General features: G+C 52.2%; 1 protein-coding gene across 3 annotated transcripts; it reads left to right on the top strand.

Moving 5' to 3' along the window:
• Positions 1-289: 289 nt before the first annotated feature.
• On the top strand, positions 290-10,611 carry LPAR5 (lysophosphatidic acid receptor 5). 3 transcript variants are annotated; one of them, XM_030321541.1, is made up of 2 exons: positions 290-507; positions 8,703-10,611. In XM_030321541.1, the coding sequence occupies exon 2, from the start codon at positions 8,911-8,913 to the stop codon at positions 10,030-10,032; it is 1,122 nt and encodes a 373-aa protein (XP_030177401.1). In that variant the 5' UTR covers positions 290-507; positions 8,703-8,910; the 3' UTR covers positions 10,033-10,611. The 3 variants fall into 3 exon arrangements, with proteins under 3 accessions (XP_030177401.1, XP_030177402.1, XP_030177400.1); XM_030321542.1 differs by lacking the exon at positions 290-507 and adding an exon at positions 2,048-2,328; XM_030321540.2 differs by lacking the exon at positions 290-507 and adding an exon at positions 2,910-3,075.
• Positions 10,612-18,317: the final 7,706 nt, after the last annotated feature.

Raw genomic sequence — 18,317 nt, 5'->3', positions numbered from 1 at the left:
GACTGTCCCCCAGCCCTCAGAGCTCACAGCCTGAGGGAGCCAGACAGAAGCAGGGTGGAATGGCCCTGGGCAGGGTGGGGGATGGCCATGAGTGGATAGAGCGAAACCGCCTGCTGGAACCCAAAAGAGAAAGAGACACCCAGGGGGAACTGGTGAGTACAGTGAGAGGTTGGTGGGTTAGTCATCTAGCATCAGTGAGTGGGTGTGCCAGTTAAGCTTCCCGGAAGCTAGGGAGTGTGTGAGCAATGGGTGGGGGGAATCATTAATAGGCAAGGGTTGGGGCTGGATTAAGTACCATTCTCTGCTGGGATTTCTTCTCTGGCCACCTCCGAAGGCCACTGAGGGTGCTGCTTCCTCTCTCCCGATCCCGTGTGTGGGGTTGGGTGAGTGCAAGGAGCTGGGACCTGCTGAGATCTGCCAGGAGAGTTTGTCCCCACCCACCTCAGGAGCAGGTCCTACCAGCCCAGCCCAGCTCAGAGCAGGCAGCGGAAGCCACAGGGAACACAGGTATGGGGGTGTCATGGGGCAGGGGGGGAGGGGGTTGAACCTCGTAGGGGGCACGATGGGGAGCATCCCTCCTTCAGAGTGGGGTTTGTGGGTGGGATGGAGATGAGGGTGGGCCATGGGCCCTGGAAAACCTCTTTGAATAGAGTAAAAAGCTAAAAGGGGCTGCCTCAGGCAGACAGGCCTTTTGGGGCCAAGCCAGGGGAGACAGCCACCACGCTTGGCCCACCCAGGAGTGCCCCCTCTGAAGTCTGAAGCCCCTACACTGGGGCATCTTGGGGGAGATGTGACCTCCCCTTCACACTTTAGGCCCCCACCATTATGCTGAACGTTGAGCTTCCCACAGCCACTTAGGAGGGCTCTCTGGTGGGGGGCATCCAGCCCTTCCCCACCCTCAGATAAAACTTAACCCCCGCTCACCCTCCGAGGCTGGGCCCTCTGCTAGATGACAATGAACTCATCTTATTGGACTCCACTAATGGGCTCACTGGCACAGATGAGTTCTCCTAGTTATCCTTCCCAGCTAACCAAGGTGCGTTTTAATGGGGCTTTGAGAAACACCACCTTAACCCGGTGCACTCGTCTTCTATATGAGAAGATTAGATGAGATGGTCTCTAATGTCCCTAGAATTCTGATAGAATGCGACTCATGAGTGGCATGAAGGGGATGAAATTTCAGATACTGAGCACAGGTGGGGGAAATATTTGAGGGTCGGCAAGGCCTTATGATACCCTCATATCATACTACTAAGGGCAACTGCCTACCTATTACCTGTGTTTGGGGGGGGGGGACCTCCCACCAGGTTGTATCTTGAGCTCCTTTTAGGCTGAGTAAGTCTTAGACCCAGGGGGAGATGGAGGTAAGGATTGGGGGGAAAATAGAAACTCACTCATACCTGTAAGCCTCACTTCCCGGGAGGCACCAGAGCCCAGCTCCTGCTGTTTCTGCCTAAGGCTGTCAGCCCTCTCTAGCCTGCTGCCCTCTAGCCTGTGCCCCAGCCACATAGACGCCTTGTATGCCCGGGCACCCGGAGAAGGAGGGGAGGGGGGAAGCCGGGGTGCACAAATGCCCCCCGAGCTCAGAGCAAGGTCAAAGATGCCCAAGGGCTCCAGATTTCTCTGAGGGGGCAGGACCCACCCAGCCCCCAAAGCAAGGGTAAGATGCATATAGACTACTCCGAGTGTAGGGCCGTATAGGGCTGAGCCGGTCTGAGTGACTTCTCCGGATTGTAACTTTATTTCCTGTTTTTCCAGCTCTTGAAAGCAGGGTGGAGGGAGATGTGCAGGTGGTGAGGTGACATCCACACACAGGGGGAAACGAATTACTGAGCTGTAGGCCACCTTTGCTTTCTGCTGCTTCCCAGCGAAGAATGGGAGACAGGAGGTCAGAATACCCAGGGAGGGGGAGAAGACGTGGCTGAGAATGATATCAGATGGGGAAGCCAGGGGTGGGGGGGTGAGGGGGGAGCGAGGCGGGGAGCAGAGCGGTGGAAGGCTGGAGCAAGAATTTGGGCTGGAGAAAGCAGAGCAGGCCTGGAACAGGAGGAGGGATGATGGAAAGAGGACCCAACTCCCCCCTGGAGGCCTGTGCCTGAGGCTCTTCTCCTTGAGAAGAATGTGGCCCCTCGGGTAGGAAGAGGCTGTCCACTGAGCCTGGCGACACTGTACTATCTCCACACCCCAGACCCCTCAGATGAGCACGATTCACCTGTGTCCTCCAAGCAGCTCCAGGACAGAGCTTTTCACAAAGCCTTCAGACTTTGTTAAGCTTCTGCTGGAGGCTCCAGCATAGTTTGGACCCGTTGGAGGAGCGCGAGCATTCAGGTAGTAAGAGGTATAATTTACAATTAAGCCTGTCTGTGGGTAAAGGGTACATCCTCCTACTGCTGCCTGCACACAACAGCAGAAGTGGACTTAGCCGACAGGATGGTCAGAACCCACACCGTGTAGGGATGGGACACACTGGCTGGCCATGACTCCCAGCTGTGGCCTCTGGCATCGAAAATGAGGTTTGGGGCTATTCTAGAACGGATCTTCCGGGGCAAGGAGGAGGAGATCTGAGATTCCTTCTTTTCGAACTTCTGGAGGATGTGAATTACTAAAAAGAGGAGACAGAGAGAGCAAGGCATTTGGTGGATATGCTAGAGGGACAAGGGGGGTGCGCACGGGGAGTGTGGCGGACAGGAGGAGTCTGGACAAAGAGGAGTTATTTCTCTTCCCCGCCCTGCCCCCGTCACTGTCTGGGATCACTATTCCTTTCTCTTCAGCCCTCTCTGCATGGCTGGTCAGCCGCCAGAAGGGTGGATAGCACGGGCAGGTTGCGTGGAGAACAGGGAGGAATGGCCATGACCTAGCCTCCTGCCCATTTTGACTCACATTCTCACTTCCTGCCTGGCAGAAAATAGCTCTGCCCCTCTGGCTTATCTCAGCAAAGAGCAGCGCCCAGCCCAGCTCAGAGGGCAATGGAACAGGTCCAAGAGGACTAGAGGACCTAAGGAACCTGGGCCTTGGATGTGCCCACGGGAAGCTGAAAGAGACCGAGGGAGGAGGAAAGTGGCCGTCCACGCTCTGGTGTGTGAGTGGTGTGGAGGGCGGGTGGTGTGGAATGGCCAGTTCCTGGGGCCTCCATATGCAGGGTCCCTTTTTGCCCCTCAGTGTCTTGGCCCTGGGATCTATTTGTGCACCTCTGCATGGGTATGTGCTCCTGAGGCTGCCTGACTCTGTACGTCTGGATGTGTAAGAATATTGTCCCTAAGGCAAGGGCTGGGTCTACTCTTCCTCCTCTGGCCCAGTTGTCCGTGCCTCCACACATGCACATACTTGTGTGGGAGAGGGTGTGGGCGTATAGTGATTTGTATGTTACGAGGGATCTTGTGTGCACATCTCCTAGTGTACCTACACCTCTCTGTGTCCTTGGCACATGCACGTGTGCGTAGTGGTATGCTTGTTACCACATCCGTGCGTGTTGAGGTTACTAAGATTATGTGGGCCTCCCAGTCCCTCCTCCTCTCTGGTGAAACGGAGCCCCAGTGTTCATTTTTTTCTGGGGCAGCTGCTGTTTTTGCTTCCTACGTTTCCCCCACAACCTGACCTCTTTCTCAAGGCAGGACTGGGGAGAGATCCTGGGGCTGCCCCTCCCCCCCCACCAGCTAGAGCCCTCCTTCCATTTCCTGTTTGCCTTCTTTTTGGCAGTTTTTCCCATCTTTGCCATCTGGCCTGGCACTGTGCCCATTCAGCTCCACTGACAGGAGCCCCAGGGAAGCAGGCAGATGGGGTGGGGACCAGGGCAGGGCCTGGCAGCCTCTCAACACCCAGCTTGGGCCATTGTGTGTGTGTGTCTGTTAGAAAGGGGTGACTTTTTGACAGAAAGGACTTCTCCACTTTGGAATTCAGTAACGAAGGCATAACCATCTGCTTTATGGGTCTCTAACTGTACCTTTATTTTATTTTAATTTTTTAATGTTTATTTATTATTGAGAGACAGAGAGACACAGAGTGTGAGCAGGGGAGGTGTAGAGAGAGGGGGAGACATAGAATCTGAAGTAGGCTCCAGGCTCTGAGCTGTCAGCACAGAGCCCGACGCGGGGCTTGAACCCACAAACTGCGAGATCATGACATCATGACCTGAGCCGAAGTTGGTAGCTTAACCAACTGAGCCACCCAGGCACCGCTCTAACTGTACCTTTAAGCAGAAGCTCACCTAGTACCTTATGGTCTCTTTAACATTGTGACTTTATTGACAGAAATACTTGGGATTCTTGGAAAATAATTACTCATTCACTCATTCATTGTCAGGCATGTGCCTCCCAGTTGTAAGAAGCTATTGATTCTTCAAGCAATGGTTCAGAATGATAAAGTGTTACTGTAGTTATAGTGTAAACTGTTTTTGAAATTTCAATGCAGGCTGTTCCCGAACAGGCCTTTTAGGGGACATGGTCCTTTACCAAGTGAGTTAGACACCTGGACAAGATAGGAGTGTGATAAGAAGCGGTTGACTGACTGATACAAAAGATATTGCAGCAAGATTACAGGATGGGTGGACATTGGGGGTGGGGGCAGATTTCCTTCCAGGGGGCCAATGAATGTCACAAGGGCCTGCTAAGCAGAGACTGAAGTGTGAGTGAGCTTGGGAATAAAGGGATGGAAGATAGGGCCCCACCCAATGACCTTACCATCTAGGTGGGGATAATGGAATCAAATAAACACACATAAAACAACCGGAGGAGTTCAAGGCAGCAAACTAAGTGCTTAAGTAGGTAAGAGGACATCCTAAGGAGGGGCACACTTGTGTGTGTGTGTGAAAGCAAGAGGACTCTGTTACCAGTGTTTGAAAGTCGAGAAAAAGTGGGCTATTAAAAAGTATATATTGCACCTGGGCAAATAAGGAAGTAAACACAATTTATTTGTGGGCACAGATTTTTTCTTTTTCTTTTTAATGTTTATTCATTTTTAGAAAGATAGCATGAGCAGGGAAGGAGGCAGAGAGAGAGAGGAGGACAGAGGATCCGAAGCAGGCTCTTGCGCTGACAGCAGCGAGCCCGACTTGGGGCTCAAACCCACGAACTGCGAGAGCATGACCTGAGCTGAAGTTGGACCCTCTGCCGGCTGAGCCCCCTGGGCGCCCCTATGGGCACAGATTTCTCATGGGCTAAGAGACCAAGTGCTCCGTGCAACATGCGTCCTCACATCCAACCATCCACTCTTGTTGCAAGCAGCGGGGCAGCTTGGAGCTGGGTTGGAATCCTGAGTTTGAATGCCAACCGGAGCTCTAGAGCTTCTGTTTCCTTTCCCGTAAAAATCAGGATGAACAGTCAAAGGACTGTTGGAAGGAATAAAGACGAGGTGCCTAAAATACCCCGGGTTGTGGCGGATGGTCAGTAAATGATCGCTAGCAATTTTCATGCAACATGTATTGAGGTAGTGGCTCGGACTACAACGATGACTAAGTCCCAGTCCGCAGCCCCTCCCTCCACGAGCTCACAGTCTAGTGGGAGGGGCAGACCAAGAACAGCTAATTACAATACAGGTGGGACACCCAAGGGAAACCTGTGCACAGAGTGGAAGCACCTGTGAGGGAACTACAGCTGCCCTGTGGGGAGGGAGGGAGTCAGGCAAGGCTTTCCGGAGTCCTAAGAAATGATTGACTTTGCCAGCTGGGGAATGGGAGGCAGAGCACGTGCAAAAGGCATGTGCCCAATTATCATTAGCTTGGTGTGACCGGAGCAAAGAAGCATGGAAGGGGGGGGGGGGGGGTGGGTCAGGGAAAGAGTCTCATTTCATTTGCCTTTCTGTGTGTTTCATCCCCCTGTAGTATTATTTTCATTGTTGAAATGGGTATTTTGCAGAGGAAACGTTTATTTCCTTTATTCTACGAGACCTCTCACAAGTCTTAAACTGCTGGTAGTCGTAGTCGGGGGGAGAACAAATGAGCAAAAAACCCACAAGAAAACTCTTAGAGTCAGGTTTACAACTTGGTTCCATGCAGGAAGTTAAGCAGTTCCAGGGCTCGTGGCTGGCTCAGGTGGTGGAGCAGGAGACTCTTGATCTCGGGGTTGTGAGTTTGAGGCCATGTTGGGTGTAGAGATTACTTAAAAATAAAATCTTAAAAAAAAAAAAGAATTTAAGCAGTTTCTTTTGAAAGGAATAAATCCAGTATCTTGGAATAATTGCTCAGGGTCTCCAGATGACCCTGCTCCCTCAGATGGCATGTGGACCCCACGTTCACAGCATTATTCACAATAGCCAAAACGTATAAAATTCCAAGTAACCATTGCCAGATGAATAGATTAAAAACAATTTATGCATATATTATTCCGCTATTAAAAAAAAGATTGCAATTCTGATACATACTACAACATGGATGGACTTTGAAAACTTTATGTGGGGGTGCCTGGGTGGCGCAGTCGGCTAAGCGTCCGACTTCAGCCAGGTCACGATCTCGCGGTCTGTGAGTTCGAGCCCCGCGTCAGGCTCTGGGCTGATGGCTCAGAGCCTGGAGCCTGTTTCCGATTCTGTGTCTCCCTCTCTCTCTGCCCCTCCCCCGTTCATGCTCTGTCTCTCTCTGTCCCAAAAATAAATAAACATTGAAAAAAAAATTAAAAAAAAAAAAGAAAACTTTATGTGAAGTGAAATAAGCCAGACAGAAAAGGACAGATACTATATGATTCCACTCATATGAGGAACCTAGGATAGGCAAATTCAACACCAAAATACCAAGTAATCTATTTTTAAAAATGGGCAGAGGACCTGAGTAGACACGTTTCCAAAGAAGACATACGGATGGCCAGTGGACACATGAAAAGATGCTCCACGTCGCTCATCATCAGGGAAATGCAAGTCAATCTCAAAACAATGTGATATCACCTTACATTTGTCAGAATGGCTGGCATCAAAAAGACAAGAAATAAGAAATTCTGGCGAGAACGTGGGGAAAAAGGAACCCTCTTGCATTGTTAGTGGGAATGTAAATTGGTCCAGCCACTCTGGAAAAGAATATGGAGGTTCCTCAAGTAATTAAAAATAATTTACCATATAATCCAGTAATTCCACTGCTGGGTATTTACCCAAAGAAAATGAAAACACTAATTCAAATAGAGTAGGCAAATTCCTGGAGACAGAAAGTAGAATAGAGGTTACCAGGAGCTGGAGAGAGTGTGGGGAGAGAATAGGCAGTTATTATTTAATGGGTATAGAGTGGTTTGGGATGATGAAAAAGTTCTGGAAATAGCAGTGACGATCACGCATCATTGTGAGTGTACTTAATGTCACTGAATTGTATACTTAAAGACAGTTAAAATGGTAATTTTGAAGTTCTGTGTATTTCAGTCCCCCGCCCAAAAGATGGCATTTGGGGGTTAAAGATGGAGGAGTAGCTTCTGTGGCATTAGGACATTAAGGAGGGTGGGATCCTGTGACCATGTCCTGTCCCTCTGACTCCTCTACCTCCTGGCCATATCCGTTGTCCACCAGCTTTTGCCTGAGCACTGTGGCTGCTGTGGTCTGCTCTCTCCAGCAGCCTCGGCAATGCCCTCGGTACCTCCTCGCCCCACTGTCACGCTTTCTGGACTTAGGGTCCCCTCTGAACCCTCATTAAAACAACACCTTCTGGGGCCCCTGTGTGGCTCAGTTGGCTAAGTGTCTGACTTCAGCTCAGGTCATGATCTCGCAGTTCATGAGTTCGAGCCCCACACTGGGCTCTGCTGCTCTCTGCCTGCTTCGGATCCTCTGTCTCGCTCTCTGCCCCTCCCCCACTTGCTCTCTCCCTCTTTCTCTCTCTCTCTAAAATAAACTTAAACAACCCCCCCCCAAAAAAACAAACAAAAACAGACATCCATCCATCACAGACCCCATTTGGGAAGCTCCCTAGTCAGATCCTCCAGGGAACACTTGGAAAAGTACAACCTTCCCCTGCCTGGCAGGACCATGCTGATGTGCGATCCGCCTTTGAGAGCCCTTTGTGTTATTATCCCCAGTTTACGGATGAAAAAACTGAGAGAGGTCACACAAGCTGAATCTCTGACCACAAACCCAGCGTACACAGGAGCAACTGTGATGTAATGAGTGAGGCTCAGGATTTTGTACTGCACTGGGGAGTTTGAACTTTATTCTTTAGATAACTGGGAGCCAGCAGAGCTGGGGAGTTCCAGGGGAGGTGCTCCATCATAATTCTCACCATCTGACATAATACCTATTTACTTGCACTTTATTATCTGTCTCCCCTCAATGGAATGTAAGGCAGATGGGGGCAAGCAAGGCCTTCATTTTGTTCAGTGCTTTGAACATGCCTGGAACCTTCTAAAGGCTCAGTAAACATCTGTAGAAGACAGAAAGGAAGGGAGCAATGTTATTTGATAATAACAGCAACCTGTGCACTTTACACATATCTCATTTCATCTAACAACCTCATGACGTAAGGGACCCCCTCTTTTTCCCCCCAGGTAAGGAAAATGAGAGATTAAGTCACCTTTCTGAGGACAAAGCTAGGCAAGCTGGCAAAACCAGGATTTAAACCCTGGCAGTCTGATTCCAGAGCCTGGGCATTTAACACTGTGCTACACAGCCTTCCTGCAGAAAGCTATTCTGGCCGGATGGAAGGTGGGGGAAAGACCCAAGAGGCCAGCCAAGTTAGCTAGATAAACATTTGTGACTTCTACCCTGTCTTTGCATACTCTTGACTTTGGCTTCCCTTGCTATTCCAGGTCTCCACTGCTGATGAAGCCGTGACCCAAAGCATCCAACCCCTGGCAGCCATCTGCTCCGCAGCCATAGCCCACATTCCCATGCCCTGCTTGCTTTGGGGCTCTCTCTGTGCGGCCTCCAGGCCCCGCCCTGGAGATGAACGCGATGCCAGGGTCCTAGTGTGCCTCATGATGCCCCCAGCCTAGCTCCTCCCCACACTTCGGTACGATGTTGCCCAACTCTACCAACAGTTCTGTTCCCCCTGCCAACGGTTCTGTTCCCCCGTGCCCCGACTACCGGCCCACCCACCGCCTGCACATGGTGGCCTACAGCCTGGTGCTGGCCGCAGGGCTCCCCCTCAACGCGCTGGCCCTCTGGGTCTTCCTGCGCGCGCTGCGCGTGCACTCCGTCGTGAGCGTGTACATGTGCAACCTGGCGGCCAGCGACCTGCTCTTCACCCTCTCGCTGCCCGTGCGCATCTCCTACTACGCCCTGCACTACTGGCCCTTCTCCGACCTCCTGTGCCAGACAGCGGGCGCCATCTTCCAGACGAACATGTACGGCAGCTGCATCTTCCTGACTCTCATCAACGTGGACCGCTACGCGGCCATCGTGCACCCGCTGCGGCTGCGCCACCTGCGGCGGCCCCGCGTGGCGCGGCTGCTCTGCCTGGGAGTGTGGGCGCTCATCGTCGTGTTCGCCGTGCCCACCGTCCTGGTGCACAGGCCCTCGTCCTGCAGCTACGGCGGCGGCCAGGTGCGCCTGTGCTTCGAGAGCTTCGGCGACAGGCTGTGGAAGGGCGGGCTGCTGCCGCTCGTGCTGCTGGCCGAGGCGCTGGGCTTCCTGCTGCCCCTGGTGGCGGTGCTCTACTCGTCGGGCCGGGTCTTCTGGACCCTGGCGCGGCCCGACGCCACGCAGAGCCAGCGGCGGCGGAAGACCGTGCGCCTCCTGCTGGCCAACCTCGTCATCTTCCTGCTGTGCTTCGTGCCCTACAACGCCACGCTGGCGGTGTACGGGCTGCTGCGGGGCAACCTGGTGGCGGCCAACAGCAAGGTCTGCGATCGGGTGCGCGGGGTGCTGATGGTGATGGTGCTGTTGGCCGGCGCCAACTGCGTGCTAGACCCTCTGGTGTATTACTTCAGCGCCGAGGGTTTCCGCAACACCCTGCGAGGACTGGGCACTCCGAACCGCGCCAGGACCTTGGCCACCAACGGGGCTCAGGGGGCGCTCGCCGAACAGCCCACTGAGACCACTTGCATCACCACCCCAGCTACCGCCGAACAGGGGCTGCTCAGGCCCTCCAACGTGGGGACACCCTTAACCCAGCTCCCCGAGGACTCGGCCCTCTGACAGCACATCATGCCATCGCTCGGTCACCCCCACCTCTCACTCCCTCGCCGCTGACACGCATTAGGGTGTGTACACGAGGGAAGTGGATTGGGCACTTGGGACTTCTGGAAGGCAACTCCCGCCCAGAAATGCAGAAAAGAACAAGGTGTGGGGAGCCTGGGAAGGAGGAGCGCTGTGCTAATGGCCTTCTTTAATTTGGTGGTGAGGGTGAGCCTGAGGCCGACCCCTTCCCCAGTCCCTAGGAAGTGAAGCTGTGAGCTTTCCCAATGCAGAGGCAGATGACTGGATGGCATGCCCTTGGCGTGGTCATGAAACACTCTTGAGAGCTGGGAGATGGAGCAGAAAGTGGGTGTCCTGGATTTACAGCCACCACAGTAGTCTTAGGACCTCAGGTGCCACCCACCCTCATTTCCACCTGGGCTTCCCTTGCCCAGAACTTCCCTTGCCGAGTAAACTCAACGATACGGAGTTTAATGGATACAGACAGAATTGGTTTCCTTCTTGGTTAGTGACCTGTAACAATTTGGACCTGGCACCCAAAGTGGGGTGGTTGGGGGCAGGACAAAACTGTGTGTTGGAGGGTATTTTTTTCCCCCAGATCCAGTCCCTGTAGCCCTTTTCACCTGTCTCTGTCCACCCCACACCGCTTTTGAGACTGCCTCCACTCTAGGTCCTAAATTCTCTCTCTCTGCCTCTGGTGCATCATCTAGAATTAAGGAGAAAATTCTTTGTACTAAAGTAGCAGTTCTTTAATTTTTTTTTTTCAACGTTTATTTATTTTTGGGACAGAGAGAGACAGAGCATGAACGGGCGAGGGGCAGAGAGAGAGGGGGACACAGAATCGGAAACAGGCTCCAGGCTCTGAGCCATCAGCCCAGAGCCCGACGCGGGGCTCGAACTCACGGACCGCGAGATCGTGACCTGGCTGAAGTCGGACGCTTAACCGACTGCGCCACCCAGGCGCCCCAAAAGTAGCAGTTCTTAAACTTTGTTCCCAGACCCTTTAACAACTCAAGGATTCCAAAGGGCTTTTGCTTGCACTTTATTCTTTTGAGACTTAACCATAACAGAAATTAGAACTCATGAGTGTTAACGACAGAAACACACAAGCACACTTTCCATTAGCTGTGAGAGCAATAATGTCATCACATTTCATGAAGCCTCTGGAAAACTCCACTGTATACCTGTGAGAGATGAGAATGCAAAGAACAGACATGGTGGGAGAAGCAGGATTCCAAAAATAACTTTGACCTTGTGGACATCCTTAAAGAGGCAGTATTAGAGCTCACGTGTAACTTCTTCCCAGGGCATATACATACATTGTTTTTTATTACTACCAGGGACAGGGCAATACTTGGGCAAATCAATTGCTAATTGTAGTCCAGAAGGCTTGAGGGTTTGCAGGGGGTAGGTGGGAGTTGCACACCCAGTGTACCACCACCCTGGACTTCCTGGAGCGGCAGCCCTGAGGTGGGGGCGAACTAGTCACACAAACACTCTGAGAAGGGGCAGGACTCCTCTCTCCCTGGGAAGGGAAAAAGGAACTATTGCCACAGCCAGGAAAGAACTTTCCAGCGAAAAAAGAGTGCAATGGGAGGACAGGAATAGGCTGGCTGTTCTTTGCAAGCTGGAGGCAAGGGACATGGAAGACTGGTTCATGGGCCACCTACTGTTTTCTTCCCTCTTTACAGGAGTTGGGCTGGGAGGGGTTGCAGAGTTGGCATCTTGAGACTCTGTGTAACTGAGGAAGTTGCTGCCATGCGTGTGTCCTGTATGCATTTCTGTCTCCGTGTCTCTCAATGATGTATGTTTCTGTGTGTGGGAGGGGGGAAAGAGAGATGGAGAGAGAGAGATAGAAAGAGATTGAGAGAGACAGATAGACAGTGTCAGGGTTTTCCTGTGTGTGTCTCTGTGTGTTTTAGTTTGGAGCAAGCCTTTTGTGTGTCTTTAAGCGAGTGCTTCAGATGGTGATTTACAGGGGTAAAATGACCCCTGGTGGCCAAAGCAGAGAAGTGACCCAGATTCCTCAGTGATAGCTTTCAAGTAGAGCCTTCCACCATCAGGTGCGAAGATACAGCCCTGGGCCAGGCCCTCTGGTTGCTCTAGAAGAGGCCTGATGGTTAGCACCTGACCCATCTTGCTTCATCCTTAGGGCTCAAGACCCATGCCCTCCCAGCCCTGGGAGCATCAAACATGGTTGTATTCCAAAGTCTCAGAACTTTGCCCTACCCAACCGAACTGGATTGAACACAGTTGTTAAAAATTACTTGAGTATTTTTATATTCTGATATGTGAATGGAATCCAAAGTACCGAAAATTCACATAGCAAGCATCTTCTAACATTCTATATAATTTACTTATTTATTTTTATAATTTTTATAATTTCTTGTCTGTTTCCCCCCCCCCCCCCCCCCCAGGTATGATGTAAAGTCCCTGGAGGCAGGGATTTTGGTTTGCTTGGTTCTTTGATGTATCTCCAGCATCTAGAACAGCTCCTGGCACACAAAAAAGTGCTCAATAAATACTTGTTGAATGATAAACAGTTGAATTTTGGTGTGGAGTAGTTTATTATCTAGTGGGGGAGCACAGACAAGTCAATAACTACCATTCAAGATACAAGATTCAAGAATGGGGAGTCAGGTGTTGGCAGTTAATTTAGTTGGCAGTGGGAAGCCCGTAAAGGTTCCTGAGTGGGGTTTTGCTCATTCTGGCAAACAGTGTGGGATAAATTGTAGGGAAGTGAGGAGGGGAATCTAAAGGGAAAGGAAGACGGGTCAGACTGCTGTTAAAATTGTCGAAGAGAAGTGTGACCATAGCCTGTGGAGGTGGATGGAAATGGGTCCTCTCCAGTGTGAAATCTCGGGTGTCTAAGTTCTGGTGGACTGTTTCCCCATATTCAGCACATCCAAAGAGTTTCTATCATGAGTACAGAGACGCAAGACTAGATTAAGGAGATGTGGCAGGCAGAGGAGGAATGAACAGAAGAACCTGACAAGTAACAGGCTGGGGAAGTTTAAGAAGACCCGTAGCCACTGCCATTTTCACAGTATTCTCCAATTACTGAGTGCGCAGTAGGATGGAGGTGACACGTGGGGAAATCCAGAGAGAGCCCTCACCCCACGTCCTAGAGTCACCCTTTTTGAGGTTTAGGAAAGTCCAAATGAGGAAAATGAGAACATCCTAGGTGGAGAGAGAGGAGCATTAACAAGTTTTAAAAATACTTGCGAGGATCCGAGTGTAGTGCTTATTATTATATTATTATTTAGTGATTGAGAATTATAATAACCCTGTGAGTTAGGGACGATTATTATCCCCATTTCACAAACAAAACGTCCTAAAGAAGCTTCAGTCTGAAGGTCACACACCCAGGAAGAGGCACAGTATCCATTTGGCTCCCAAACTCCTACTCTTTGCAGTACATTCCACTGTCTCTCCCCTTTCTCGGGCTTCCCACCTTCTCATGGCTCTGTCACATCCACCCTCCCTGGGTTCCTTACTCTAACTCCTTCCCTCCCCATGCAGGCCACCTCTCTTGATGACTTTTCTCCCCCTGAATCTGCTGTATCATCTCTGCTCCCTCTTCCCGCTACTTCCTCCCTGCTCCTAACCCACTCACCCTCCAGCACACCTTCCCCCTCCCCCTCCCCCTCCCCTTGCCTCAGATTCCTGTGCAGAACACAACACGGCTGTGTCAGTGCAGAGAACTGGACTCGTTCAGGGTTCCAGTTGTGCTGAGCCCTGAGATACGTCCCATCGAGGCTTCAGAAGGGAGTAGCAAGTTGGTGGAACACCCAGGCAGGATGGCCGTGACTCCCCTCCCCCAGCCAGCAGGTACCCAACATCTCCAAGGCAGCACTCTTGATTGCCTGCCAACTAAGCTGAAGAGGGGACCTCCCCCTGGTTCTCCTCAAAGTCGGCCTCCTCTGTTGGATGGTCCCTCCACAGGGTGAGAGTTGGTGGGAGTAGACACACAATCATTGGTCTTGAAATAAAACAAATTCAGGAGAATCACAGCCAAGGTAAGGGGTACCAAAGGGGCAGAGAGGCTTCTCTCTCAGCCCTGAAAGATCTTGAGGAAAATTCCTACTGGGTTGCCACCTGGGGTCCCATGGAGGAAATGGGGGGGGTGTTTAATCTCACAACATGGACTTTCTTCTTCACTCTTAGGAGACCCTGAGACAGAGGGAGGCTGGGTGGTCACCGTGCTATATCCTTTCCAGAGGAGATAGCACTGAAAAGTGCAGTTTCTCACACAGGCCTTGGGGAACACAAAGGCTCTCAGAACTTCAGAATCGAACCAACCTAGGCGGTACTAATTTCAGCTCTGTCACTTCTTGACAATGTGACTTTAGCAAGACACTTAAACTCTTTGAACCTCTGTTTTCTCCTCTGTGAAATGGGGATCATAGTATCTACTTGTTGAGTTGTTGAGAGATCCATGAGATCACCTTTGAAGGGCACCTGAGAGAAATCCCATAAGGGGGAGCTCTCTTTTCAACAGGAGTGTGGGGAGGAGATGCTATTGGTAAAGTCTGTTTGTGATGCCCAAGGGGAGTGTTTCTGGAAGGCAGCAAGGGCTCCAAGGTGAATCCTCACCCAGACAGAGCTCTGCCAGCAATCAGAACTAGGGCCAGGGGATGGGTGGGCAAGGCAGGCTGGGCAAGTTTCCATGGTGCTAGGTCAAGTAGACAGTTTCCAGGGGCAGTGACTGGCCTGTTGCCCTCTGGGGGCACTCTCTCCCCACTAGGCCTAATAATGTCCATCCCACAGACAGAGGAGTCTCGGGTAGAAAAGTGCCTGAAAGGGAGAGGAGAGGGGGCATGGGATGAAGAACCAAGCAAAGGAGAAAGGGCAAGAGAGGAGGCTGGAGGGGAAGTAAGGGCCCAGGCAGGCACAGGGTGGGGCCCGGAGAGGGGCCTAGGGCAGGAGGGCGGGAGAGAGCCCGGGAGGGAAAGCGCCGAGGAGGGAGGAGGGAGGGACAGGGAGGGAGACCAGCGGCGCTGACACAGCCTCGATGTGTGGAACGGGCTGGGGTTTGGCCCACAGGTCAGGCGTCTGGCAGTATTATGGGATGGAGAGGCCTTAGGAGACAGGGAGAGTATTATGGGCTGGAACAGCCTTAGGAGACTGGGGAATATTATGGGCTGGTGAGGCCCGGATCCAACTGGAGGCGGGAGGAAGGGGTGCGGGGCGGGAAGGGGGGGTGGTGGTGGAAGGGAATATTATGGGCTGGAGGCCTCCTGCGACCAGAGGCAAGAGTATTATGGGCTGGCAAGGCCTTCGGTGGCCAGAGGGGGGAGCAGCGGGGGATGGCACCGGCTGCATGTGACTGAGGGGGGGGCCAAGTTGGGGGGGTGGCGAGTGGGGGTGGGGGAGCATATTATGGGATAGCTCTTTGTACCTACTGCGGGGACTGCTTCTCCAGAAGATATTATGGGATGTCGTGTGTGGGAGGGGGAGTGGGGCTGGGGGGATTATTATGGGATGGTGGTGCAGAATGGGGAGGGCCTGAGGAGCTCTTCTCCAGCCCCCCCACCCCTTACTCTCTTTCCATCCACTCTAAGGTCTGCCTTCTCTCTCAAACGGTCCAAGGGGAACACCTGAAATGCACCCCCCCTACACACACACACACTTTGAGCACCTCAACCCATCCTAGGCATCTCCCCTGACTAGCAGACACCTCCAGGGTGCTCAGGGGGAAAGGCAGCCCCTGGAGAATGGGGAGCAAGCCCCAAAGCAGGGCTGTGGTGGCCAGTGGACCACACCTCCCACCTGCACGGTGTCCCCTTGGCTTCCTATCCCCTTGGGCCACTCTCCTCCCTCTTCTTCCTCCACAAAGTGGGGGCCCTTGATCCTCTTCCCCTCCCCCCTCCCCTCCATTTCCTCTCCAGCTCCCTCCACAGCCGTAACCAGTAAAACAGGCGGCCAGCTATTATGGGATGGCTGCTCCCGGCAGCTCTGCAGGGAGGGGGCGGTCACCGCGGAATGTCTCTTGTGGGTGGCTATTATGGGATGGCCGCCTCTCTTTTTTGGGGGGGGTGGGGGCTAGCAAGGAGAAGGATTATTATGGGATGTGCCCTGCACAGCTGGGTGGGGCTGTCCTGGGTAGGTGAAGCTCTGGGGAGGGGTGGGGGGTGGGGAAGGAAAGGAAGGAAGAGGGAGGGAAAGGAGCTGTGGAGGGTGGGGTGAGCCCTGGAGCCAGACCTGAGGCCTGGCAAGAGTAACTGGCTGGAGAGGTTCTTCTATGACAGATGTTTGAAGGAGCCCCTGGGGCAGGCTGGAGCTGGTCAAATTTGAACCCTGGACACCTGGGTCCTTTTGCAGCTTGTGAGCTGCATGGTTGCTGAGTCCAGGGCCAGCAGAGCTGGGCTGGCGGTGAGAACGCCTGCGTTCTGGTGTTCTGGCTGTGTGGCACATCAGTGGGAGTGGTGCTCCTGGGTGAACACAGTACCCAAGTACTCTCCTCCCCCTTGGCCTTCCTGGATTTTGAGCCTTGGGACCATAGCTCGGGTAGCAGGGTTGGGCCAGGGGGGCTTTGCAACCTTGCAGTCATACCCAGGAAACAGAGACTCTGTTGGTTTCTGAGGGGCAAATGCCTAGCCTGTCACTACAGCTCTCCCCCCCCCCACCGCCCCCCAAGCCCTGCGCGACCTGCATCCTGTCTAGCCATCAGAATGCACTGTCACTGTGGCTTTTTTTTCCCTATGTTGTCTTTCCAAACTCCTTTTCTGATAAAGCAGGAGAACACTGGTCTCTTAGACCTCTTATGTGCAGAGTTTCTGGGGCTTACACAGAACGGAGATGCAGAGAGAGCATGTGCTGAAAACTCCATGGACAACCCACTCTGAGTGTTATTCTAGGTTCTTCTGTACCACGGGATGGAAACAGAACTCTAAGGTAACCGGCTAGAGAGGCTGTCCCCCTGGGTGCGTTAATCAGGAGATTATCCCACCCTTAGTCTCTGTGGGCCAATCATGCTAGTGGTTTATTTATAATTTATCTGGAAGGGTAGCATGGGGCCAGGGTAGGGAGTGGGGGAGCACAGAAGCATAAAGACCACAAAAGCAATACATAAACACACACATCCCAGCCTTCTCTGGAATTCAAGAAGAGAGAAAGGGATTCTAAAATTCTTGTGGCGGTAGCAGGGAGAGGTGGGGAGTAAGATGACAAGGGGATAAGTGGGTAGAACTTGCAGGGATAGGGGCAGGGAGGGCTGTGGGGGACAAAAGTTATCAGTGTTTATATCACGCACAAAGCTGTGACTACCCAGTTATAAAACTGTCTTCCTGGTTTACATTACGAATCATTGTAGTAATGTGGTATATATATGATGAAAAGTCTGTGGGGCAGATGGAGATATTACAGAAGGGAATTTGAGGCTGAGAGGCAGGCTGGATCCCCTAGAGAAAAGGGGAGAGAGGAGGGCACAGTAGATACTTGCAGCTCTGTATACAAAGGAGTTAAAAGAAGGTATACCCACATTATGGTATCTTAAAAGAGCTCCCTCCTCTCCCCTAAATGAGTACAAGGTTCATCTTTAGTACTCGGAACAATCATGGGGGAGGATTTGCACAAATGAATGGGGCCCAATCTTGGTGTCATGAGAATTGAATGAGGAAGACTGTGGCAGCTTTGCAGAATGGGGGTAAGGGTCTGCATACCACATGGATGTGGCAAAAGGATTGTCCAGGGAGTTAAGTCAGGCAGGAGTTGGTGGAAAGATGTATCAGCATCACTTGTGCTCCGCTTAGAAACAAAGGGATGTTGACTTCCTAAAGCAAGCTCTTGTCTCTCCTGAATTTATTTGTCCTTGCCAGATCTCCAGCCCTGGGTTCCAGGAGGAGGGCAGAGTCCTCTGGCCAGGCCCTTTCTCTAGGAAAGTTGAGATTAGGAGGGCAACACAGAGATGGTGTGAGGTTGATCCTACTCACGTCTGATCAGGAAGGCCCCTCCTAGGAGGAAGTTCAAGTTTCTCTTCAACCTGTCCCACTGCCACAGGTCTTGGATTTGTGTGAAAAAGGCATATGAAAGCAAAGACAGACATGCTCTCGGGCTTGGGGGTTCAGAGCAGCCAGGCAGTGGTGATGGGACACTCATTTTCACTTGGATCCTGGTTCTCTGGGGATCAGAAAGAGGGCAAAGTGACAGGTTTATGGGTTCAGGTTCTCTGAGAGCTAAAGGGTTTTAAGATTGGGCTCTTGGACTTTCTAGGGCTGGGTCCCCAAGGTACCTGCAGGCCCAGTTAGGGAAGGGGAGGGTATATGTTGAAAGGCTACCTTGTG

Source organism: Lynx canadensis, chromosome B4 (genome assembly GCF_007474595.2).
Source record: "Lynx canadensis isolate LIC74 chromosome B4, mLynCan4.pri.v2, whole genome shotgun sequence".
NCBI lineage: Eukaryota > Metazoa > Chordata > Mammalia > Carnivora > Felidae > Lynx > Lynx canadensis.
Note: the sequence above shows the minus strand (reverse complement) of the source record. Positions and strands in the feature narration are given on the sequence as shown.